The following is a 26588-nucleotide window of genomic DNA, read 5'->3' as shown; positions in this document are numbered from 1 at the left end:
GGTTCCATTTGAGTGGAAAATCTTAAGTTTTTAAGCGACTGTTTATATTTCTAGGTCAATATGTATTTTTGTTTTTCCTTTTTTTTTTTTTTTTAAGAAAAGGTTATTAGATTGCAGTAATTGAACTTGATCAGAATAAGTAATTTTTGTTATTTTACCTCAGATAGATAATTGTTGCAATTAAAGAACCAAAACTTTTAAAATGTGCAGGAATTGCTTTGGTTAGAAATGTCAACAGCCTTCACAAATGTTTTTTTTTAATAATAGGGCACTATTCCCACTTAATCCATAAGACCTAAATGTAAAGAATTACTTCTTGTTGTTATCACTGAACTTGATAACTTGTCTTACAGTTACAGTATGTTAGTGGAATCTTTAGATAAATTAGTTTGCTTATTCATACTTGACATGGTAGGAAAAGAGGTTTTGGAGTTTGAGATGAGTATGTTGTAACTGAAAAAGCATGAGCACCAGTTAAATCTTAACAGCACAGCAAATAATATTTTATCGCTATAGCACTCAGTGTATCCTGTTTCTGATACTTTTAACTGAATTGCTGAATATTTTGGTAGTATGAAATGTTAAATGTCTTACAGATGGTCTGGTACAGGTTTTTGTTCTGAGCTTTTGTTGTTGGTTTTTTTAGCTTAACATAAGCAGCATCTGTTTGGGATTTTGTTCATTATTTTGTTTCTAAAATGTGCTGCTCCTCTTGCAAAAGTCCTGCTTATCTGTACATCAAAGAAAAATATTCAAAAATACTGCCTTCATTTTCACACACAGTGCTGAAGATGCTGCAAGCACCAAATCATAGCTCATAGAATCAGGTCCTGAGATAGTTACTACCAGTAAAGAGGAATCCTTTGAGTGTATGCCATTGGTGAGCCGATGAGCATGGACCATAGAAGGGCTCCATGTAGAAGGTAAAATTGGCAAAAGCATAACAGATTTGAAATGTATCCCATACATAATGATATAGGGTATAATTTTTGTTTTGATCACTTTTCATTCTTTAAAGTATTCTTTGTTTGACCATAAATGTTCCATGATCTGTTAAGTTTTAAACTGTGATTTAATAATATAAACCATCTATTTTACTTTATATTCTTCTAAACAGTCAAGCTAATTTTTGAACTGAATTAATAGTTGTGCTTCAGTTTCTCAAGCCACTTAGTATTTCATCTGTAGCTTAACATGTAACTTCATTTTTGACGTGAGAAGAGGGTAGGTGTGTACCATTTGGAGTTTGATACTGTGGATTTAGTGTGGGGGTGAGTCATTTGTTCACTTCCTTTTTACATGGTACTTTTTCCTTCAACTGTTACTCCTAAGATATCGTGAACAGTCTTTCAGTTGTTAATTTAGCCTGTGGGAGGAGAAAAAGAAAAAGCCGGTGTATTGGGATGGTGCTAGTGTGTGGAAGGTGAGATGTTCTTGTGTGTAACATTTGAGGTGTATTGGCTTCCAGCTTTCTCACTGCAGGGCTTGCAGGCATGGGGGTTTGTGCAGAGCATAGTGTTTCTTTTTCAACTCTGTCTCCAAACTCAGAGTTCCTGGGACAACAGTAGATGATTGGAGTTACCCCAGCAGCCAGAAAAATAACTGGACTTGCTTAGAAATGCAGTGAACTTGTCCAAAAGATGTCTTGAAATGTTTCTTGCTTACCCTACCCTCATTGCTTAGTGTCCCACAATGAATGTGAAGAGTAAGAAAAGTTCTAAAAGGAAGCATAATGTTCCAAATAGGAAAAGCATTTTCATACTACTTTCTGCAGCCTACACTTGATTAGGACATGGAACAGAATACCAGGTGGATACTCTTTAGTGTAATAAGTCATCTCTCACTTGTCCAGGCAGACAGGATCACGATTCACTTGCACAGCCTATCTTGAAGTATTTCATCTTTTTACTAGTGGTATTTTATTGAATGGTAGAAACTGTTTCTCCCCTGTTCTTTTCCAGAGTAATTCTTAAATCTTCCATTGCATGCCAAAAGCTTTTCCATTTTGCTTTTTTTTCTGGAAATGGGGGGAGGAAGGGAGGACTGGGCTTTGCAGAAAGCATACAATTGACAGGATTCCCTCTTCCCTAGTAATAGCTTATGAAACTCTTGTGTATGCACAAATATTTCTCTTGCGTGCATGTGAAATGCCTTTTCGTCCTGAGAAAAGTGTTCTCTGCAGAAACTACCCGTGTGTATACAGAAGATTGGCTTTAAAAGGCAACTGTGATGGGAACAGTGTCTTAGGGAGATGCAGCTTGGACTTGAGGTAAATTGAATGCTTTACAAAAATGTGGTTTTGAGCTTGCATTGACATTGTATGTAATATGGGTACACATTAACTGTATAATGGTTTTTGTATGGTTTTTCTCAATAAATGTAAAACTGATGAATAATACTAGCAATGTTTTTGTCTTTTTTATGCTCCTATCCCTGCCTTTGTTTGAAGTAACAGCTTCAGAGCAAAGATACTCTAGCAACGTGTACTTACGTGAATAAGCATCACCACAGAAAATAAAGTTAAATGTTTATGTGGTTAATAGCATAAATACTAATTCAAAACACCGTGCAGTTCATTACCATTTTTAATGAGGCCAAAGAGTGACTTGCAGCAGGTAACTGTACAAAGAATGCAGATTCAGCCACAGGAAAATCCCTTTTTGAAGTGACAGCATAAATTTAATTTCCTGCAGCTTACCTTGCCTTTATGTCAAGGCCTATACATGTACTTCAAAATGTGACTTGTTTTTGTGAAGTTACTCCTCCAGAACCTTAATCTGAATGGTTGAGATGGGTGTTAGCAAGAGTGACATGAATGTTGATGTCAGGAAGTCTTAGAGAAAAATAGTACAGTAGCCTTAAGAAAGCAATGTTTAGGGATGTGGCAATAAACTTACTGTGTTAGGATTGAGGAAATAGGCACTTCATGAAAATATTATTCTTAAAGCTTGTTTTTTGCCATCCTTAAATATGAGCCAATCATAGATGTCACCACTTGTTTCATTTAATCAGTGAAAAAAATAACAGTTTTTACAAGCAAGTGTCAGTACTTTAAAAACTGCTACAAACCTAAAGGAGATTGTTTTTATTTGAGGTTATCAGCTGCATAGTTTGATCAGAGCAGAACATTTTCAAGGCAAGCCCATTTTAAAACAAAAGTTATGCTCCTTGAAACAATGCTGAGCAGTTACGTCATCTTTTATTCTTTAAAAATAGTACACTTGGGTTTTTGAAAGTCATCACTAAGTACTTTTTTTGCCAGTTCAGTGCCTCTGGGATAAAGAACAACTTAAATATTAGTGCTCATGCAAGATACACCAATAGATTTACACTACTACACAAGTTTCCAGATCATGTATTCAGCTTTATTCTGTCACACAAGAGTTGGTCTTCAAATGCTGGAGCACAATGATAATTCAGCTTTTTCCTTCAGTTGATCTTTCATACATTGATTTTTTTATTCTTAGCCTTTGATACTAGTTTTTGCGTTGAGTAGGGAACTCTCACAATTTGAAGGGTCTGTTCTTATCTGATGCAGGAATGACTAATGCACATCCTTGTGTTCTTTAGTTGGCCCCATCAGAGAAAAGAGATGATGCAGTAAGAAAGTTGAGGGGAAGAAAGAATCCAGCTAAAGTAGAGCATTAGTAGTCATCAGCTAGAAAACAGAAAAAGGATTAAGAGAGACAGGAAGTTAGATTTTCGTAACAGGAGAGATGCAAGAAACTTGGGATTTAAGCAGATTGAAATGCTAGCTCTTACTTTCAATGGTGAGAATACAGGTGCTAGCAGCTGAGCCTCTGTTGTTGACTGCTTTACACATATATTCCCCTTCATCTTCTGGGAAGGTTTCTGCCAAGTAAAGGCAGTAGGTTTCTCCTCTTTCGATATATTGATAGTCCTCAGAGTCCTGCAACATTTCCCCTTCAAACCACCATGTAACTTCAGGTTTTGGTTCTCCAGTAATTTTAACTGTGAATCTCACTGGCTCGCCGTCAACAACTGATGTGTTTTTCAGTGACTTCTTGAACCAGGGAGCTCCAGATCGAGCCTGATCCTCATCTTCACAAGTAGAACCATTAATAATGCTTCCCTCCTCTTCATCTTCCTCTTCCCTTTTCTGTTTTAAAATAAGTTGATTTAAAACATTTAAAGTGGCAGTAGCACTATGACAGCTAGTGATACATTCTTGATTACAAGTTACTGTGTTTCTGAGAAGGGGAAACTTCACATCTGTCCTCAGTACATAGCAATGCACCCAATCTGGATATGCCACAGGCGGTAAAATGCGTTTTAATAAGGCTGGAATGTTGGTGTAAAATACAGGCATGAATGTAAATTCAATTTTCAGACTACTCATGGAATGTCATGACCTTTCTTTGCAGTGTCTAGTACTCTTCTGCAAGTGTTCAGGCCAGGTTGGATGGGGCTTTGAGCAGCCTGATATGATGGGAGGTGTCCCTGCCTACATCAGGGGAGTCAGAACTACATGATCTTTAAGGTCCCTTCACCCCAAACTATTCTTTGATTCCATGGAGAGTATGTGCATACACCAAAAGCAATTTTATATTATTGGAGCAATTCCTAGCACCTGCTATAAGTAAAACATTCCTTTTGTATCTGGTAGTGTTGCCTTCAGTGATAATTAGAAGCTAAGTTAAATTACACTTAATGACTGGAGAATATTATTTTGCAATTTATACCTTCTGTAATGCTGCATCAATTTCTTTTTGTTCAAACTGCATGCGTAGTAATTTCTGCTCCTCAATCCTCCTCTGCTCCTCTTCTTCTCTGGCTCTTGCCATTTGCTCAAAACGAGCCTTCATGTTTACTTTGTGAGTAAATGGAGCCTCAGATTTCTTGGCTGGTGTCACATCTACGTCATCATCCTTGGGAAGTAATATTTAAAAACAGGGCTTAACAATTATTTATTGCCTTAGACATACAGTAAATGAGCATGATAGTAAAACTAGTTTCGTGTTCCCAGAGGTTTTTTTTAACTGAGCAAAGCCATACAGAGACCTGGGTTTTTTTCAGAGGTTTGTTTGAGTGTAGGGCAAGTCTCATAATAGTTTATCCCAGGGATTTCTGCAAAAGTAATTTCAAAAATGATGAGTAGAAAATATTACAAAAGTTTTATTCATGTAGAAGTTGAGCACTTCTTGGCAATTGTAAATCCTCAGTGACTGGAGTTTTATGTCATGATGTTAGTGTGGGTTCAACACCTAAAATGGTTGACCTTATGAAAACAATGAGTCTCAATCGTTAAATTAAGAGCTCACAAATAGGACAGGCTTTGAGCTGATGCTGCAGTGACTCCTGTGGAGAAGAGCCAGAATGAGGCTCAGATCAGGCTTAATACTGCTAAAATTTTTACATTTCATCACTGAAGTTCCCACTGAGGTTGTACAGATAAGAAGGCATCCTCTCCTGCTCTACCCCAAGGAGTGAGTATACCTGACAGAGACTTAATCTGCAAATGGTATTGTTTGGATTTGGTAACTGAATTTTTTGTTCAATTCATGTAGTGGAGAATGAATTAGGAGTTCAGAAGGAGAAGCAGTTCAAGTGACGATTAATAGCTAATTCTCAGGTATGGATGTTTTAAGCCCTCAGACTGGCAGGTTTCAGGTTAAAATGCTGAATTTTAGGGCTTTGAGCAGAAAAGCAGAACTCTGCTTGACCAAATCGCCAACAATAAACTGATGCTGTTTCTTTATGGGATGCTGAGTTGTGATATCCTTAAGCATCCGAAGGAGGGAATAGGAAAGAAGGGAAAACATAATTTTGGAAACGGCAAAATTTGATGCAAGCAGCAGCATTGCCCACTCCTCGATCATTAGTGCACTGGTTAAGTGCATCATTAACATACACAGAATGCAACTTACCTCTTGAAATTTTTCAGCCTCCCTTTCTCTTATTTCTTCATCAATTGCTCTTCTCTTTGCTCGCTCTTCTTCAATCTTCTTCTGTATTTCTTCTTGAGACAATTGTCCTATTTTTTCAAACTTGCTTTTTAAGTTTTTTGCCTGAATAGAACCGCTTCTTTTTAGCTTTATCAATTCTTCATACTCTTTGCTTAACTCGAAAGTTTCAGCTTCTTCTTCCAGCTGTTCAGAAATTGGAAAATGTGTAAGATGGAAAATGCCCTCATTATTTTTACTACCCATTCTCCCCCCAGATGGTGTAATTAAATAAATTACAGTTCTGTTAGTTATTTGAAATTAGTACAGAGACCTTTACCTTGTAACTTTTTTTCCTTGCTATCTCCTGAAGAATACATTTGTATCCTATCTCAACTAGATACAGGTTTTAAAATACCTTGCTTGAATATGACATTTGTTCAAGGGTTGCTATCAATAAACTGCCCTTCATGGACTCGGGAAACCAGACACAGACCAATACAAAAAACTTACTTATCCAGAGTCCAAAATTCACTTCTACTTGCTTGCAATATGTTATGGAAGTAATCCCCTAAAATACAGCTGTTTTGTTAAAAAAAAAAAAAAATTAAACAAACAACAACAACAAAACCCCCTGCCTTTTAATTTTTTTTAATTCAATATAAAATAAATGACACTTCAGGGTGTCATGGCTGGAAAGAAAGGGCAGTTGTGGATCCTGTAGTCAAACCACATCTAAAGCTGTAATTACTGGTATTTTTCTCCCTCCTTTTATGGTCTCTGGCTGATTCTAAAGATGTACATGCATTTTATCTGGATGTCCCTGTCTCTCCCTGCTTCCCCAGGATTAGTTGAGAACATTACAAGCTAGAGTCTTTACTACTTGCTTGAGCTTAGCAACAAAAATAATAAATAAATTAATGTCATTCTCTTAACTTTCAAAAGGGAATAATAAAGAATTGTTGCCTACAGCCAAACTGAGGTTTAAAGTTCATGAGTGTGATGTTTTAAACATTCAGGCTGTAAAGCAGATTTTTTGTGTGATTTTTTAAATCAACTGTGACAGTCTTCAAACCTGTGATATACTAATTAGAAGTTGAGCTCCCTGTATTTTTCTCATTAGGTAGTATTTCTCTGAGGAAAAGCAAGAATTTTAGCCTTTCCTACTTCTGTTTGTGTGTTGTCTTTTGGGAACTAGATGTTTCTGTTTTCCCAATATCATAAATATTATCTAACCATTTCACTAACAGTCCAGAATTTTCAGAAATTACTGCAAAACCAAATTAAAAATTTGTAACTACTTAATTCTAACGTGGCAAGGGATAAACACATTTTCCTGGTAGATTAGTGATGAAAATGTCATTATATACAATGTTTTAAAAATAGGGTTTTCTATTTTTCTTTCACATAATGTTGAATATATTAACTTATCATTTCTTTCAAAGGAGTTTTTCTTTCCAGTCTTAAACTTCGAGATTTTAGTTATGAAGTGATACATTTTGTTTTTATTCAGAGTATGCTTAACATGTAGTTTGATGTACAAACCTGTCCCATTTCTTGTCTCAGCTGCTGAAATTCTTGCCTTTCCATTTCCAACTTTTGCCTACGCTCTTCTTCTGTGCGCCTCTTTTCTTCTTCCATTTTTTGTCTCAGCAACTCCTCAAAATTAATTTCCAGTTTACCAGGTATGAGAGATTCTTGAGAAAAGGTTTTAAACATTTCTGGTGATTCATCATCTAGTACCTGCTGGAAATTCAGAGCATTAATTATATCTGTGATGAAATCACAGCATTGTTCAGACACTTGTAGTACATAAAGATAAGTGACTGCTTTGTCACATCTGTCCCAGCACAGAAAGGTGCACTGTGCCAGTGTGGGTATTCCTCTAATGGTATATGAGGGAGTGGTTTGGGGGTTTGTGTTTGACTTTAGTTACAACACTAACTTTTTATAATGAAGATTAGGTGGTTTTCTAAAATGCAGTATTTTCCCTCTGTGGGGGAGGATGCCCTCTAACTCACCTTTAGGACCTGAAGCAGTTCATTCTTGTTTACTTCAGACAAAGTGTTTGTGTTTAAATGTCATTGCCGAAGTACATTTATCTGTAATCTTTTCCTTAAGCAATCTGAATTATTTTCATGTTCTAAAGCAGTATTAGTATTCCAGAACATTCAGAAGAAGCTCCTCTTTGTGCACAAATTGCTTTTGCTAAGTTATGTGGCCAGTTTATTGGTTTATACACCCACCAGCAAGAGTTTCCTGCTTTCCCTGCCATTGTCTGGCTTCAGAACAGGTTTAGGCTTGCTTGGCCTTAGGAGCAGCTGGCCTATCTTTTAGAATAACTCATAAGATAGTAGGGCCTAGGAAAGGCAGTTTTCATTGCTTCCAGAGCAGGAAGTGCATGAACTAATATTCTATCAGACTGAATGTGTTGGAGTACTAAAATATGAAGCTGAACTCTACAACAGCAGCCAGTAGTGACACTGAGTTATGCAGGAATTTTAATGTAAGTTTGTGACAAAACTTACATGAGTGTACGTTTGTGCATGTAACTATATAAACTTACTAACAGACATTGTCTCAACAGGAATGTTCTGTAGGTAAAGGTGAGGTGAGCACAGGCACTGATCAGGTACTGACCTGGAGGTGATGTGGCTTTTGGCACTGTTTAATCAGCACAGCTTTGAAAAGCCTTCTGTGAAACATGGGAGAGCTCAATGTGCCCTAAGTTGTAGGAATTCCCAACAGCAGTAATCAGTCAAATGATAGAAGTAATTAAAGGAGCAACATTTCCATTTGAGAAAGTACCCTGTCTTTATAAAGGGACAGAAAATAGACATTTCTGTAAGAGCCTTTGGCACTACTTCTATTTATTGCTGCTTACTGCTATTGTAACCCACACCTTACTCTGCTGTTGATGTCATCTTGGTTCATACCACCCTCTTGCCCTACTTTGCCCATATCTTCTTATTTGCCACAGCTCTTTCAATAGTTTTTTAGCCCAATTCCAGTCAAATTCTGCTGCTCACTACAGATTTTACTCAGATTTTTCCTCTAAGCTTACAATTAGACTTCAGCACCACCATTTCTTCCATTCCTCATTTGTTTTGTGTAATGTGAGCATATTTGTTGAAATTGTCTTACAGAGAAGTCAGAAGCCAAAGCTGTGAACTCTTACCTACAGTGAAAACGATGCCCCATAGTTTTTAGAGGCTACCCATAACTAAATTAGCAAAGAAACATGAAAGTCCCTTGCTGGTGATGCATTAATTCATAGGCTCATCACTTCAAGATACAGAACCTAAGTGACCACAAGAAGCATCAATCAGAATTTGCCCACTAAAGTTCAAAAGCTGGGCATGTGAGCAGGCACTAGCAGCTATCTCTGTATTTCTGACTAAGTTATGAAAAGGCAGCCACCTTTTCCTTGGTTAAAAATCCCAAACATTTAGCTGAGTTGTGGGATGTACAAAACCCCCCTGTGTTTAGTTCAGTAGATATTTTAGCCATATTTTGTGAAATGAGGCCATGCTTTTTTGTCTGTGAAGTGGAAATGGTTGGTAGTGAGGAACATTCCTGTAACAATCACAGTTTGCAGCACAGTCAACAAATATTCAGGGGACAAACAGGGAAAGATTTTGTATGTGTGTGTGTTAAGACTGTTTTTGCAGTCTCTACTAGAAAAAGATTGATGTTGGTGAAAGATAACTGCTTCAGTGTAGAAGTAATCACACAGATGCTGGGGAGCATGGAAATAGCACACAGAAATGTGAAACAGAGATCCAAAGGGAGGTGGCATTTGTTTTCCAGCCACAATACTACCATTTCTCTGTTTATACTTCCAGAATGGGATTAAAATGAATGAACATTAAAAAGTTCCTTGAATAACAGTTTAATGTTCATTTTCACTGCCTTTAAAGAGAAGACTATTATATTGGTAAACATTTTAGGATATATCTTCATTGCTGCTACATTTTGTAGCTGTGGAAAATCAGGAAAACATGGTTATATTCTGTTACAAGTAGTAGAAAATGTACTCATATTCAGGATGCTACTTCACAGAAAACTTTCACGTATATAAGTGCTGAAAGTATATTTCAGCAACTTTTTAAATTACAGACCACTTTCACTGTCTGCAGGTAGAGCAGTCACAGACTGTGCTGCATATGATGGATTAAACCCTGTTTATCACTGAGACTTTTCTTGCCTGGACACTTAATTTTAAGTTCTTGTTACGCTGAGGCCAAAAAAAGTTTAAGAAAGCAGGAAAAAACAGAAGCATCACATACTTTCTGTGCTTCATTTGGTCCTCCACTGCCTTTTCATAAAAGCTGTAGTGACAAAAGTCTCCAGCAGCAGAGACTGCTTTTTTTTTTAATTGTTTAAGGGTATTTTTAAGTGGCTTTAGCTTCTGTTTTCTTTCTTTGGGTATACAGACAGACACTGTTTTTCAGTACAGTATCAAATATAAATTCACATTGCAGCTTCTCTAGGTAGTCTTTCAGCACAGGTCTTGTCTTTGGCCTGATTTCCAGGCAGAGGGAGCCCTGCCAGCAGTATCAGTACTCATACAAAGTTTTCATTTCTGTCCCAAGTGTTGCTTTGAGTGATTAAGAAAAGGTTATTGAGCACACAGTTGGTCTTTCCCAATCCAGCCGTACAGGACAGGAAGATACTACAGATGCCTTGGTTATTCCACAGTTGTAGACTGGCAGTTCCTGCCCTCCCTTTTGAAAAAACCACTACTTCATTGTAGTTTATATTTGTGTAATTTAATGCTGCATTTCCAGATATCCACCAATAAGTAACTGCCTTATACCCAAAAGTCTGCTGGATCTTCAAGTGGTTGGAATAAGTATGAAGACCACAGTGAAAAGCTCTGTGGCCACTTTTTTTTTTTCCTTTTTTTTCTTTTCTTTTTTTTAAATATCAATAATAGTTGCCAACCCCTGAAATCAGACATCTTTCTGTGTTTTCAGGATGTCAGTCCTAAGCTCCTGAAAATTTGTCTCCAGTATAATCCTAACTCAAATTTTAGAAGTCCTTGCGTATGACAGAAATCTGTATTTGTCAAGGGAAGATAGTATTACAAAGTGTTCTAATGGTAAACACCACAAGTGATTTTTTGTTTTTCTCTGAACAAGCATTAAAAACATCAAGTACTTGAGTTCAGCCTTTTAATTTTTCCTGCCTAAAGAGCCACAGCTGACTGGAAGATTCATACTTGCAGTGAGCATTTTTCTACTATGGTGTTAATTGTGCTTTAGTAGTAAGAGATGATTGGTGGACACCCTGTAAAGGTAGGGGAATAAACCTGGAGCTGCAAAAGAAATTGCTCTTCCCAAAAATCCCCAAAACAACAAGCCCTCCTTGTGGAAATATTTTGCTTCCCAAGTATATTGCATCTAACATCATAATACCCACTGGATATAATACCTGGTTTTGACTAAATTATCTGAAATCCTCTCTAGGCTGTCTGTAAGGAGGGATTGTTCTCCGATAGCTTTTGGTAAATGAACTTGACAAGTTTACCCAATTGCCTTCTAATAAATAGTAAGGTGAACTAATTAATGAAGGAGTTGAAGCATGTATTTCTAACTTTCTTTAAAGATTTTTCCTAGAGTTTCTTTCCAGATTGAGATTTAGGTAAAAATTAAATTCTATGCTAAACAAAAATACCATACCATGTTCTTCCTTGCTTCAGCAAATGCTCTTTTCTCCTCTTCTATGCGTCGTCGTGCATCCTCTTCTGCTTTCCTCTTTTCCTCTTCTCTCCTCTGTCTTTCTATCTCCTCAAAACTGAGTCTGAGTTTACCAGGGCGGAATTCTTTAACAGCATTTTCAGATTCTTCATTGCCACCTTCATTTATCTTAAGAGAATAGGGAGAGGAAAACGTAGAAAGCACTTGCCCAAAAAAAAAAATAGTCTTTATACTAAATAAAGAATCCGTTCCTTTCTGATCTTTTATAAATACTGTTTTGTCCTTGGGGGAAAAAAATGCATCAAGAGTTAGGTTCCTTTGAGAAACATTTTAATCTTTGTTTTAGCCAGGGGAGCAAGGAAAGAAATATTCAGTATCCTACACGTAGCTTTTATAATTTTAAAAAATCTGTTGAGTGTGTAATTTAAAGAACAATGTGTTATCAGGAAGAGGCTGAACAGTTAAGTACATACTTAATGGTCTCATTGTTGGATCATTTACTATAAATCACTCTCTCTTCTCTTCATTTACATCATTTTCATAGATGTTTACGCCATCAAGTCTTTTTGTTTGTATAGAAATCGCTTTCATCGGTGCACCAGTTAAAGAAATGCTGTACAGTCTTATAGCAAAACTGAATCAGTTAGCATTTTGCTATTATTCCAGACTGAGATGTTTGTTTCTTTTCTTTTTAGACATTTAATCATCACTGAAGAAAAGGAATTGAGATACTCAGATCTCTTCACTGTAGCTTCTCTCCAGTGAACACTTACCTGCTAAGAGAAGCCTGTGGTTTGCAAACTGCAATCAAGAACCCCTTTCAGAGGACATCCCAGAGTACTTTATCTGTTAATGGAGGAAGTGAACTGGGAGCTGTCAGAGTACTGGTAATGCAGATCTATACTGTGAGCAGCCCTGGGACTGGTATGTGGGGTAGCCCATTAAGGGAACTAGAGAAATCTTTCATTTGAAATTTCTAAGGGGGGAAAAAAAATTAAAGAATTGAAGGAAATTAACTGCTGAATTCTTAAGAAAAATGTCTACTTCAAATTTTGACAACCACTGGTCAGCAGGTACAGCTTCATGTTAGAAAATTTCTTCTGATATGGAGAATTTATAAACTATTTCATATTACTTGATAAATAAATGCAAAAGCATAAAGAAGAGAGATGTGAACTAATCTTCAGTTAGAACACCTAAGTGACTTCATGAAGTTCACTCTCCTTCAGTTTCTTCACTCTCCTCCTTCACTAGAATCCCTTGCCCAACCCCAAACAAAAGAGAAAAATGTCCATTATTGACATAATGGCAGGGTTATTGGTGTGAAACAACAGTGATTTATTGGAGGGGGAGATGAAGAAGTAAACTACAATTTGGGTATCTGCCTAAACCTAGAACTCTCTCAATATGGACCAGTTGGGAATTCATGTGTTTCAGCTTTCTAGAAGTTCTGTGTTGTTTTGTTTGTTTCTGTAGAATATAGATGTCTTGAATGTTTATGAAATATAACCAAAATAATGATGTAGAGCTGTTTTTCCAAGACTGTTCATACATAATTGTACTCTGTTAAAGGTAGCAAATTCCTATAAATAATATTTTCCAAGTTTTTATGCAAGATTAAAATCTCATTTCTTGTTATTCTTGTTTGTATGTGAATTTTGTCTATGAATTAAGAAAGTCATCATGATCATGACTGTACAGGGGAAGAGTGTTCAAATACAGAACTTTAAAAATGCTACTGGAAATGGAGTATGGAAAAATAAGGAAATACAGAGCTAAACTATCTGGTTATCTTAGGTCACTATTAAGTGTATGATTCCTTCAGTGTGATCAAAGAACAAACTACAGTGAGATCTATTTATAGCTGATCTAACTATAACTTAGTAACCCTGACTTATGATAAAGAACACATATGGAGGCAGTTTTCCAAGTAATATAAAACAGGATCTGTGAGCTGCAGTTCTGACAATTTGGGAGGCTTAATCTAGTAATTTATAATATGTTGTTGTTTATGTCAGTACATACAAAAGCGGTGATCTGCTTTTTTTTTTTTTCCTTTCATAAGAAGAGAGTTGTAATTGATGTATATTTCTATCACATTTACAAATAAATATGGGGATAAGAAATAGCATTCTGTTACTACGGAATGTTTGCATTGAAAACTGGTTACTGAGCCATCTGCAGCACCACTTCAGAAGAAAACAGCCAGCCACTCATCTTCTTGAAGGCTTACAGCTTAAGGTACTACAAAATGTAGATAGAAAATCTACTAAGTTGCTGGCAAAATCCAAACACCTGTATTTCTTTGGTTTACTAAAAGAATGTCTAAAGCATTATGCCAGTGTGGTTACTGAGTTAGAGCAAAGGTCAAAAATGTCTTTCAAAAACTCATTTCCAGACTCTTAACAGCTTGAAATAAAGTTAAGGAATAAGAAAGAAGAAGAATCACATACAGGAAAGAATGTAAAAGCAATGTATAAATTCTGTACCAACATGAACCAAAGATGTGCTTACCATTCTCTGCCTGGCCTCCTCAAAGGCGCGCTTCTCCTCCTCCAAACGCTGCCTTGCTTCCTCCTCTGCTTGCCGCCTCTGATTCTCCTGTCTTTGTCTTTCCAGCTCTTCAAATGTGACTTTCAGCTTACCAGGAGACAGAGGCTCTTGAGTTTCACTGTTTTCATTTCCACCCTGTGTAAGAAAAATGAAACAGTTGTATCTTAAGCCAGTAAATATCTATTATATAGGTATTTTGGATGACTGGTTTACCTTGACAGATGAAAGGCACTTAGGTTCCTTAAGGAATTGGTTTTGTTCCTCATATTGCAGGAACTTAATTTCTTCATCCTGTGTCTGTCTTTCCTCTGATCCCTCCTTTCCTGTGTTCTCAGAGATTATTTTCATCTTCCCAGGTGTCTTGGTGCTTTTTACAGGCACTACTGTAACTAGCAGTGAATCATCCCCTTCCTGTCCAAAAAGATGTTTAGCATATTCTCATGAAACTTGACTTTTAGATAGACTTATTTCTTAATGAACCTGCTGTTTTAACCTGTGTGCACCAAAGCTTCCAAAATATTTACTTGTATGGAATATTATCCACAAGATTAAATCCACCTGCCTGTGGCAGTCACTAGTTTTCTTCTAATATCTGAAGAGTATCAAGATTGAATTACATTTTAAATGTAACAGATGACAAACTCCTTAATTTTTTTATAGATTTTCATTAACTGTTAGCCATAAAAACTCAAGATTTGGGAAAGAACAGGTGTAATTTTGAATACACAGTAATTATAACCACACTCTACTTCCAGTTTTACATTTATTATGTAAATGATAATAAACTGCAGCTGGAATAAGCCAATAGCTCAACACAGAAAGATGTAATTTGTAATTTCTAATATGTAATTTATCAGGTACAGTAATTGTTTTTTGAAGGATGGTGCTGCTTCAACTCTATTTTTACAAATTATTTGCCAAAATATAATTTACCCATATTTTTCCCCCTGTCGAATAAGTTAAAACTGATGAATTTGTAGGTTTAGCTTTTTCTTTCCAAAACTGTAGTAGGAGTGTGATTTTCTTCTATTAGTGAAAGACAATTGGGCTTTTCAACCCAGCTTTTTTAAACGAAACATTTATTTGCATGACTTAAAGTCAAAACCCATATGGTATATTAGTAAAAAAAATAAAAGTTAACTGAGTGAGGTGTTCAAACATCTATATATTGTCAGAATCCCCCTTTAATTTCAAGTTTAAGGCAAAGAGCTTTTAAGATAATTCTTTGCAAAGCCAGAGGACTTATAAGAGTCATTCACAATACATAAAAATAATTCTAGTGGCTTTGAATATTTACATTTTAGATGTTTTTAACTAACTACAAAGTATTTGTAGTCCAGGCTGTTTCAGATTTCAATATATTGATTTCAAGTACAGGAATAGTTCCATATACATTAAAAATTAATTAGCTCCTTGTTTGAACTTAAATTAGGTATTCATGTGCTGTTTTCTAAGTTTGCCCAACCCAAATTACAATAATAAAACAAAGTGAATAAAAATGTAGGTGAACATTTCTTTAAAAAAGTCTGATTACCTCAGCTGCTGATTCAGTTCCCGTATTGTTAAAGTCATCAATCTATTAAATGAGAATTTCATATGATTACATTAATTTGGCTCTTTGCCTTAGAGTTGCAAGCATAGAACTGGAAACTCTTTTTGTATCAGTGATACGTATGCAACACGTAAAGTCACGGAGATGGTAATGAACAAAGCTCTGTTGGAATACTTCAGATAGGTCAGCTTGCCAAGGAAGAGTCAACAAGACATAAAATATCCCACACAAAGTCTGCTAAAGCATTCGCAACAAAGTGCTGAACAGTACTTGAGATGTCCATTCTTCATTTAAACATTCCAGAATTGTGTAAAAAAGTATTAAAAAAATCAAAAGAAAAGTCATTGATTATTTCTGATTCAAGTGACATTTTCTTCCCCTTAGCTCCTGAAAAAAGCCTAATACTGTGCTTGCTTCCTATGGAGTGCCTATGTTATGGCCTAAAATTAACATGCTTTTTTAAATTCTACATGTATTTAATGTAGAAGTTAAGTAGTAAGAAGTACTTTCTCCTGCAGGGTAGATTAAATATGTGCTTTCTCCTGCAGGGTAGATTAAATATGTGCTAGATACAATGCCAATTAAAAGTACAGTTTAATCAATGTTAGAAGTTCGACTAGAAAAGACAGTCCAAAAACTGACTTCTCCTATAGCACTACTTTTCATTTCTTACAACAAATTCAAACCTAAACTAAGTACTACTATCATTTGGTTAAATAGAAATTTGCATATGTTCTTAGTCTATCATTTAAATGTTTACTCTCACTGCAGTATTTGCAGCACCGCAGAAAACTAAAGGAATGCTAAGGGAATTAAATTTGATATCCCTTCACAAAATTCTACAAAAGACAGAATTTGCTTTATTGGCATCAACAAAAGTTGGAGTCTGTTCATATATATATATTTATATATATATATATATTTTTATATATATATAGATTTATATATATGAAATGATGATTTGCAAAATGGCAAAGGAATAAAACATGACCTTCATGATTTACTATTTTTACTGCTTTAGTGTTGTCTCATTTTTGCCTGCCACTGGCGTTTTCTTACTACTCCTTACTTGCCTTAGTTCATGTATCACTGAACTCTAATTACCAACTTAGAAGCAAAGGTTGTCTGAAGTGAGAGTTGATAAAATACAAGAAACATTTTCAAATTAGTTTAGTAAACTCATATGCATATGACACCAAAATTTGTGCCTGGTTCCTACCAGGTTTGTGTCTGCCCAGTTTCATCTGCAACTCAACTTTACAGCATACAAGAAAATTGTTACTGTAGAGAAATGAAGACCCTCTGAACATTATATCTCACTTCCACCCCACTGAGCATCTCCTATGTAAATCTCTACTATGAGAAATCTTTAAATCAAATCTTTCTCATCAGTACAAGACATTCTTCATGTTAATTGTGTACAATTACATCCTGACCTGTGATCAGATGAACGTACCTCCTGTGCCTTTTTTGCCAATTCTCTTTGTATTTTTCTTTTCTCAATCATATCTTGTTCAATTCTGCGCTTTCTTTCTTCTTCTGTTCTTTTTCTTTCTTCTTCTTGCCTCTGCTTCTCCATTTCTGCAAACTTGCCTTTAACAGTTCCTGTGGACATGAAATGCACAGTTCAGCAGCTCCATCCAACACCCAGTGAATTCTGTGGCCTTTACAGTCGGGCCTCTCTTACCTATGAGCTTTGGAACATAACCCTTTTCTATTTTAGACAGTTTGGTGTCATCCTCTTCATCAGATCCAAGCAGTTCTTTCATCTAGTTGATGAAACACAGAAAGTAAACTGTCTTTAGAACTTAAATTATTGTCTTAAAATAATGTGAATAGATTTTCAGATATAATATTAAATATTAATATAACACAAAATATTAGCAAAGAAAATAACCTCCTGCTTTCTCCTGTTCCATTCTCTCTCTCTAACATATTGTTCTTTTCTTCTTTGCTTTTCATCTCTAGATCTCCTTTGATTTCTTTCTTCCCTTGCTTTTTGCATAGCTTCAAATTTATCCTTTACATCCCCCTTGTGAAGCTTGGGCACATAGGACTTTTGGACGGGTTTAGATGAAGAAAGCAGAATCTTGGTGAAGATATAGAAGAAATGAAGATAAGAAAAAGAAAGTTGAAACAGATAGACAGAAATATTCTGATAGATTGGATTAGAAAGAATGCAAGAACATAAAACAGAAGTGCAATTGAGATTTGTGCCACGAGCCATCATCAGTTAAGCATCATCATGTTTGTTCATAAATAGTCATTTAATTATAATTGTTAATAATCAATAAGTATGAAAATATCCAAAACAACATTCAACATTCTATTAAACTATTAAATCAGATATACATTTCTATTGTTGCTTTCGATCTTAAGCAGTCACCAAACAAACTCTCTGCCCCTAACATTTAAAAGAAATATAAAGACATAGATACATGATACAATATGTATGGGAATTTTTCTGCAACACTTCAACCACCATCTATAGTTTTTAAATACACAGTAGTATTTCTTAATTTAAAACCTCCGATACATTATATGCTTATTTTTTTATTATCTGGAGGAAATGTGGAGCCCAGTGATTTTACGTTATGAAGAGGAAAGATCACTGGACTATCAGGGCTCTGATACTGGTACAGCAAATGAACACTGCCCGTGATTACTCTGTGGGTGTCCAAACACCAAAGGTTCCCACTTTCAGTACTGTGAAGTTTTTCTTTTACAGTGATGACAACAGGAATGTTCTCAATAAAATAATACTGAGAAAACTGGCTAAAAAAACACATGCCATGTTTCATATTTTTCCACCTTCATCAGAAGTTTTTGTTCCTGCTACTCAGTAAGTCTATGTAGAAGAAGAAAAATTTGAAGTAGCCTTGTGTATTTACATTTTAGAATCAGATATAAATGTTGCCCAGAATTTTGCCAACACTTAAACCTTCTTCCTATTTTGTTGCATTTATTTTGCCCTCCTCCTTCATGTTTTTCTAGTAAGAACATAATTCACAGATTCCATCAAATCTTAAGCTACTTAACAAGTCTCCTTTCATTGTCTAAAACTAATGGCAGTACCAGCCGAGTTCCAGTACAAATATTAAAAATATTTGTAATTATTACTTTTGCAAGCATCAGTTGTAAATTATTACATTGCCTTGATTACTTTAAAATTGGTACATACCTCAGTTTTCTGTGCAATGTCATTCATGGTTACTGTATTGTGCTCTGCACCTGGTGTGTTTAAGATGGCTTTCAGTTTCTACCTGAAAGAAACAGTTGTAGTTACATTCCTTTCTTTTCCTTTTAAATGATGCTTTAACCATCTTCCTGTAAATAAGTTTGCATAGGCTGAAATTGATGTCTCACAATTTCACTTGGTCCTCTGGGGCTTTTGAAGACATGAATAGTTTCTAAGTATGCCACAGTAATTAAAAGAACAAGCTTATGATTCACTATTCATGCTCATAACTCCTCTATATAGCCCTAGATATTGGGTTCTAATTTCCATTTAAAAAAACCAAAGAGCTCGGAGCCAAGCTCGGGTTGCCAAAGCGCTGTCCCGGTGCTGGTGGCAGCACGGGAACGTCCCACGGCTGTGCCGGGGCCGGGGCAGGAGCGCCCGAGCCGCCCCTTGGCCTCTGTGGGCCGCGGGGCCAGAGGGGCTGCACCTCCGGCCCCTCACCCTCCACACACAGTGATGCTGTCCCTTCTCCTGGGGCTGTTCCCCAGGGAAAAGCAGTGCTAAAAACCATGAAATCAGATAGGTAAGCCACACACACATAAAGCATTCGTGTAATTTAGTTGTGTTTAGTTAGAAATTGCATAGCGTTTCTTAGAAGAAAATTGTTCGAAATTTTAAAGTACACTGTATTTACTAGAAAGATAACAGAAAGCCACTTTCTCTTCTTTTTTTTTTCTTTTCTTTAAAGCTTCAGGTCTATCAGAGCTTATGGGAGGAAGGAAATAATGATGTGACTCCAGTGCTACTGCTGTCTGTATTGTATCGATCCTCTGTGTCCCAGGAAAGCCTAAAAACTGAATGTGCCAAACATGGTGCAAGTAAGGGACCCAAAAACTTAAAGCAAAAATGCTGGAAATGCAGCTTAGCACTGGAAGGGGCCTCTCACTTGAGGTTTAGAGGAGCTGAAGTCAAGGATTTTCATTATACGGGAAGTTAAGCTCTTATTTTTCAAATTCTCTAACTGTTAATTGCAAACATTATAAACACAGAAATATTTATGTAGTTCTAAAAATTATTAATATTACGAACTGTTTTCATGTAAACTCTTCAAAATACACCAACATCACCAGTGCTCACCAGCACTGCTGCAGCTACACAGATGGAATGGGATTCTTAGAGATCTTGGGATGTTTTTCCCAATGAAAGCAGTCACAACGTATGAAATGAGCATTTAGCTACCAATGCTTGCCCTGATTTACAAATTCTAAACTCCTCAAATTTGGCTTCTATAGAGATGTTATGGAGAACATTTTGGTGTTCTCTTTCAACAATTGAGTACGGAAAGTCACCACTCCCACCCCACTCCATCTGTAGACTGACAGGAATCCAAGGCATTTCAGTTTCTCACTTATGAACACATGAGCATATGGTCACTAAGTGGCAGTTCCTATTGAGATTGTTTCAGGTCAGCAGTAGCAGGTTAGAATTGTGTGGAATCCAGAAAGGCAGATAATTGTATCAGCATCCTGTAGCTTCAGGGTCCCTATGGCCTTTACCATCCATTTGTACACTGTGCTGGATTTGCACATCTCTGTAAGCTTTAGCTGACTTCTGTGCATGTAAGTAAAATCCCCACTGTGATCAGTGGAACCTTAAAACTACTACAAATCTTTTCATTTCCTTATTTCCATAAGCAGGTCTTAGAGAAAGTTCTCTGCTCTATTCTTTTGCTACTCTGCTCTTTTAATGGCTCCGTCCCCTCTTGGGGCTGGCAACCTTTAGCCTTGTACTTAACAGACAGCAGCTGACTCGAGGGTTTACTGCAGGAACCCCTCAGAAAACAAAGGAATGGCATGAATTGGTGCAATCCTTGCACTGAAGTGACCTGGGACACAGAGACCCTTAACCTTGGCATGGGGCTGGAGCAGAGGAGACTCAGAGATGATCTGTCACAAGAAATTCCATGTCACCTAAACAGCTCAAGGTAAGGTTACCCCTAATCTTGACCACAGCAATGTACCCCATGGACAGGGCTTCATCTGACATCATGTGAAAAATATTCCAAAGTCTGGTTTATTATGTGCAATTAATTGTGAGAAGATGATATTCATGAGTCAAGACTTTGTCTTGAACCTTTCTGATAGCTCCAATGACCTCACCCCTCTTGACAGTGGGATAACTAATCTGAAATTTTCCTTAGAAGTGCGAATGTTGGAAGAAATTTTCTTTGCAGACTCCTGCTGTCTGAACTTCCAAAATAGTGCCAGTCCAACAGGTTATGGGCCTTCAAGATGGCAGATATGTTTCTGCCATTTGGAATACTGCCATATCTGCTATTACTTTAGGCTACTTTCCAGCTCATTGGCATCACTAACTCTAATATGTTTGAAGGTTAGCCAGCTGGCTCTAAGGCCTTTTGCCTCTGCAAGTCATCCTACCTCCACCTCTGATGCTAAAAGATATTGATATAAAGCACCAGCACATTGCTAAACATGATACCACCCATGTTTGCACTTCCATCCCTCTCCATGGCCATTAAACCTTGAGCAGGACCAGCAGCTGCACCCTGCCTCAGGCACCCCTCAGGGCAGATGAGTAATTTCCAATCAAGACAATCAAAATAGTTAAGAAAAAAAGAAGCACTCCTTGAGTTTTGGGTGGGGTCTGTGAGGCAGTGACCACAGCTCCAGGAACAGCCACTGCAGACTGCAGCTCCTTTGCTCTGCCTCACCACCAGGAGAGGCTCACAGTCAATGGGTTGGTGCTGAGAAACCCAGGGGGTACCTCAGAAGTCCTGACACCTACAACTCATGGAGGAACAGTGCCTTCCTCATCTGCAATAGCTTTGCAGAAGTATGTGCAGTAATAGATTTCCCAACCCAAGAAACCTTGACCTACTAATTCCCTTTTGAGATGAACTAGTTATATTAAATGGTGCATTTATATGTATGTATTCTTGTTTGGTATTTTCCCAGAGTTCATCTAATAAAAGCAATTCTTATTTTTTGAGGCAACACGAGCTTGCCTGTTTAGTTCCTTACTTCAGAAACTATTTCTCCTATTACAAAGGTGTCCAATTTTAATATTCAGTCTCATCTTTTCTTTTATTTCCCAAGATCAACATACCTCAGCAGAAGCTGTAAGAGCTCCTTATTTTAGCTTCCCACTCAAAAAAATCCCAGATGATAATTTTGAACATAACCATGATCAAAAAACGAGTTCAGCTTGTTACCCTTTGCTGACCCAGTCTCATCACTCCAGCATTCACCTGAAAATAGTGTAATTTTTTTTCTCTGCACATTTTATCTTTCCTACAACTAAATGACATATTTTTGATAAAGTAACTTTGATAAAGTTACTCTGGTGTTATGAGTTTTGTACTACAGGATCCCTTTGAAAGGTTCACTCCTCAAGAAAAATTTAACCTGCATCCAGTGATCAATGGTCCTACCTTTGGAATTGCAAGAAAGAGAAAATGCCGTTTAACTTGACTGGCTGTAATGCATGTTCAAGTGAAAATTTAATATAAAATCAATAATGCATAGGAAAACAGCCAACAGATTAGAAATGTTCTGTAAAAAAATAAAGTACTGTTTTCAAACACCTTACTCATTTACTGTAAATGGACAAGCATTCCTCTCTGATATGCCTTGATCTGTTATGGTCATAGCACTTTTTCAACTTTTCATGCAGCCTCCCTAAAATCTTATTTTGGGCAAAAAAGTCAAAAAAGAAAAAACCATTAAGGAGACACAGAAAGTTTGATGGTTCACAAGTCCCAAAATCCATCTCCTTAAATTTAATTAATTTCCATTCCTGTAAGCAGGTCAGAGTCCTCAATTGAAAAAAAAGGTTGTGCATTTTAAACCAGATTAAAAAATAAAAAATCTTAAAAACCTTCCCATAAATAATAAAATTCACTTTCTTTAAACAAATTCTTGTTTTTCAGAGGCATTATAAACATCCTCACGAGACACAACAAATAGCAGCATTCCCCTAAACCAAAGGCCACTCTTTACAATAGAAGTATGAAGTCAGGACTTTAAAAAAGGTCCAGTTCCTCAGTGATTTCTCCTTTCAGGAGGCCCCCTGCTCTCCTGCTGGGTACTGTGAGTTATAAATAAGCCCTTCATGGCACGGTCTAAGTTACGTTTACCATCTGTCTCCTCTTTGTGATCTACTTGCAGGGAAGACTCCATTATATAAGAAAACCAAACTATGAGAGTTGGAAACTCACTGCTTGCAGCCAAAGCACCAAACAGAGGCAAACGCAGTCCACAGCATTGAAATATTTAACAAAATATTAAACAGAGCTGGACAGAGGAGGGGAAATGATCATTTATGTCCTCCCTGTAACTGGTCTGGAATGACACCACCAGTTGTTGTACCAAATTACAGATACTGAAGTAGATACTAAAATTGTCATGCACAGAAGATCCTGAGCTGGCATCAACCGTCAGCTCCACTGAAGCCAGTGAGTTATGACCATTAATACCACCTGTCTAAACTTCACATTTTGTATAAACACAAAATGCAAAACTACTTCCACTCACTTGTACTTTCTTCATTAAGCCTTTATAATTAAAGACCAGAATGCTTACCAACAAGTGACCCAGATAGTTTGTCATACACAATCTTTTCCTCAACCTTTGAATTTATCACACTTCAACATTTATTGAGTCTTATTTTGTAGTAGAATACTCCTTGTAGATAAGGTTATTTATAAAAACATACATATTATAAAGGATGCCTATGTTTTATACAGCTATAAACCCTCCTCATGCAACGCCATTCAGCCCAACTATTAAAAAAATGTAACTACCCTTCCCTGTTGATTCCTTACTCTCTTCTACTGTTACGGGGCACACAGGCTCCACAGCAAAGAGTGGGGGCTCAGAGATTGCTCTGGTAATGGGAAAGTCCTGCTGGGATCTTCTGGCCCATGATTTCGTGTTCCATGGTATCTGCTGATCCCAGTGGAAGTGGCAGTAAATCATGAACTGAGGTCCCCAAGAGAAAAACCAGGATATTTTGCCCCCAGCCGTGGTTCCTCCAGTCCCCGCTGTGTCACGGCAGCTGAAGATGAACCGTGTGCTCTGCTGACTTCCCTGACAGGACTTCAGAGACCGAGGCAATGCAAATACTGGCCATGAGGCGCTATTGCCACTTGTACCTTCCCCGGTGACAGGGCACAGCCTTCCTGCCTCTTCTCAGAAACGCTCTTGGCCAACTCACACTGAAGCTTGGGTGGTTACCCATGGTGGTCATGGCCTGAGCTCTGCTTCTGCCTCAAAGGAGAGATCTCCAGGCTGCTGCTTCGCCTTGAGCAGCCCTACCCCGCTGGTGCTGCCTGTAAAAGCTGGATCGTGGCACCACCTTCACCTGGGCAGGTACAGCTGCCTTTATTGCCTCCTGCACTGCCCTCCTTAAAGGAGTTTCAAAGCTGGATAACCACATAAAAGCTTGCCTGACTTCTGTCACTGAGAAAACAACTCAGATCTAATACATTCCAAATGCAGTTAGCAAAAATACTCCTCACTAATGTCTTAAAGCCAGCTCTTGTATTTCACCAGACTGTGCTTTCTACATATACCAGTCACATTCTCATACACGCTCCTGAATTGCCACACTTGGCCCTCCTATAAGACTAACTATAATCCATCATTTCATTTTGTTGGACAATTTTCTAGGAGATCTAATGTCTCTTAAGACCTGAGATCTAAGATTAACTGTACTGTGTCTTCTACCATACCATTATCATTTACTGATTAATTCCTGAAATTCTAACATGCTTCATTAAACATGCTTTTTTCGATATTAGTTGGCTTAAAAGAAGCCCTTATTTACCTAATCCAATAACTATTTACAAGCTGTCACAGAAACCAAATACTTTCTTCCAAGCCACTCTGTTTTACAGCTTGCAGTACAGCAGAACCCAATGGACGCATTCAGTGCGCCCTGGCTGCTGAAGACCACACCAACAAAACGGAACTCCGCGTGCAGAGACACGGCTTCTGAAACCCGGGATTTACGGGATTTTCAGCTAACTTTTCTAAACCGCGCATCACCCACCGGGGGTCCCTCAGGGCAGGGCGGGACGGCCCTCCCGGGCTCCGCGTCCCCCGGGCCGCCTCAGCGGGGCGGGCGGGCAGAGCCCCGGCACGGCAGCGCCTTCGGTTAAACCGCCCGGGCCCGCGCCCGAGGCCCCGCTCGGCGCCCCCGGCACCGCTCCCGCACGGCCGCGGCTGCACCGCCCCGGGGCTGCCCCGGCCCGGCCCTGCCCCCGCGGCCGGCGCGAAGGGGCGGCCGCCCCTCAGCCCGCGGGCTGTGCTCGGCCCGGCCGCCGGCGGAGCGGAGCGGGGCTCTCCCGGCGGCGAGAGGAGACGGCGCTCCCGCCGCGGGCAGCGGGGAGGGAGCGGGGCGGGGGCCCGAGCCGCGCCGTGCCCCGCGGCGGCGGAGCCGCTCTTACCTGTGCGCTGCCCGCGCTGCGGCTCGGGGCGCTCCGGCGGCGGGCGGGCTGCGCTGCCGAGCGCCCCTTGGCTGCGGCCGCCGCTCCGCCGCTGCAACTTTCCATAAAAGTCGCGATGCGCGCCGGACGCCCGCATTCCAGGCGAGCCCCGCGCCGCGGCAGCTGGCCCGGCCCGGCCCGGCTCGTCCCCGGCCCTGCGGCTCGGCGCGCCGAGCCCGGCCCCTCGCTGGCCGCGCAGCCAGCCAGCCCCCTCCCCGCGGGCAGCAGCCCGGCCAACAGGCTAATTTTGGGCTGGAAGCAGCACCGAGTTATAAATAACCGGGCCGGCGAGCCCGCCGCTCTGCTGCGCGTCCCTGGGCGCGCCGGCCCTGCCGCAGGGCAGCGGGCGAGCGGCGGGCGGGGGCTCGGCGGGACCCACCGGGACCCACCGGGACCCACCGCCCGCAGCCTCCGCCCGCCTCCGCCCTGCCCGCGTTGGTCCCGAGCACCGCGGCTTTGCCCGGCCCGGCCCGGAGCTCCCCGGCCCGGTACCGGCGGGGCTGCGCCGGCCCCGCAGCCCCGGGTCTGCCCCACTCACCGCCGCCGCAGCCCCGGCCCCGCACGCAGGGAGCGCTGCGCTCGCTGGCTCTGCCGGCCCGCGGGTTTTATACCCACGGCGGTCCGGGCCGGGTCGGTTAATGGCACATGCAGAGCGATCAACTAATAATAGTAATGTGACAGTCCGCGGATGGAGCGGGAAGGAATCTCTCCAGTGCCAGACTGCGAGAGGCACAGCGCGGTGGCTCAAAGCAGCGCCTGTCGTTGGGAAATCCACAAAGCAGAGGCAGAAATGTGATTTTAATATATCTGAATACATTCCTTTTCCTGCTTAAAGATGACTTTTATCCTACATGTTCAGTTGCGAGGTTTCCAGTGCAGAACTTTCTTCTTATCTCTCCTGTACTGTGTCTGCCGGACTGGAGCCTAACTTCCAGCGGGGTTATCACTCTTAGGACAATACCCACGGCCTTAGGCTGATCCGGACAAGGGCCATCAGAGCTAGAACACAAACGGCGTTTGCCTTTCGAAGGACACAGCGGGCGCTTTCCCCCAGCCTCGGGGCAGCCGCACGGAAGCACAGGAGGCTCCCGAGGGCCGGGGTCACACCCGCTGTCAGCACTGAACACAACACACAAACAAACCCGGGCACACCAAGGCACGGACACGGCCCTTCTGCGACGGTAGAGGC

The 26588-nt window shown here is 39.3% G+C and overlaps 2 protein-coding genes across 20 annotated transcripts in view; one reads left to right on the top strand and one right to left on the bottom strand.

Moving 5' to 3' along the window:
• The window catches only part of FUBP1 (far upstream element binding protein 1), a 34226-nt gene extending 20983 nt beyond the window's left edge, over positions 1–13243 (top strand). For 6 of the 11 annotated variants that reach the window (XM_063407333.1, XM_063407332.1, XM_063407329.1 and 3 more), the window contains one exon: positions 12301–13243. In XM_063407333.1, the coding sequence (XP_063263403.1) occupies positions 12301–12318 (18 nt within the window). In that variant the 3' untranslated portion in view covers positions 12319–13243. Of the gene's footprint in view, positions 1–783; positions 2397–12300 lie in introns of those variants that run through there. The other 5 variants (XR_010081458.1, XR_010081461.1, XM_063407331.1 and 2 more) reach the window with 3 other exon arrangements.
• Positions 66–26059, bottom strand: NEXN (nexilin F-actin binding protein). 9 transcript variants are annotated; one of them, XM_063407327.1, is made up of 13 exons: positions 25938–26059; positions 18892–18973; positions 17398–17479; positions 17167–17315; positions 15693–15734; positions 14372–14569; positions 14120–14293; positions 11588–11773; positions 7449–7649; positions 5889–6110; positions 4704–4889; positions 3763–4120; positions 66–3658 (listed from the first exon to the last, which is right to left on the bottom strand). In XM_063407327.1, exons 2-13 carry the CDS (start codon positions 18916–18918, stop codon positions 3645–3647), a joined length of 1839 nt encoding a protein of 612 aa, XP_063263397.1. In that variant the 5' UTR covers positions 18919–18973; positions 25938–26059; the 3' UTR covers positions 66–3644. The 9 variants fall into 9 exon arrangements, with proteins under 9 accessions (XP_063263397.1, XP_063263390.1, XP_063263391.1 ...); XM_063407320.1 differs by having other exon boundaries at positions 18892–18969; positions 25938–25980; XM_063407321.1 differs by having other exon boundaries at positions 7449–7646; positions 18892–18969; positions 25938–25978.
• Between the last annotated feature and the right edge of the window lie 529 nt (positions 26060–26588).

Source organism: Prinia subflava, chromosome 10, assembly GCF_021018805.1.
Source record: "Prinia subflava isolate CZ2003 ecotype Zambia chromosome 10, Cam_Psub_1.2, whole genome shotgun sequence".
NCBI lineage: Eukaryota > Metazoa > Chordata > Aves > Passeriformes > Cisticolidae > Prinia > Prinia subflava.
Note: the sequence above shows the minus strand (reverse complement) of the source record. Positions and strands in the feature narration are given on the sequence as shown.

Bases quoted from the DNA above. Each gene is read 5' to 3' on its own strand.
- NEXN (XM_063407325.1), bottom strand. From the start codon at position 25,465: ATGGAAAGTTGCAGCGGCGGAGCGGCGGCCGCAGCCAAGGGGCGCTCG. The intron at 17,480-18,891 runs GTATGTACCAAT...TTCATCAACTAG, and splicing joins ACATTGCACAGAAAACTGAG to ATGAAAGAACTGCTTGGATC. The intron at 17,316-17,397 runs GTAAGAGAGGCC...TCATGTCCACAG, and splicing joins TTATGTTCCAAAGCTCATAG to GAACTGTTAAAGGCAAGTTT.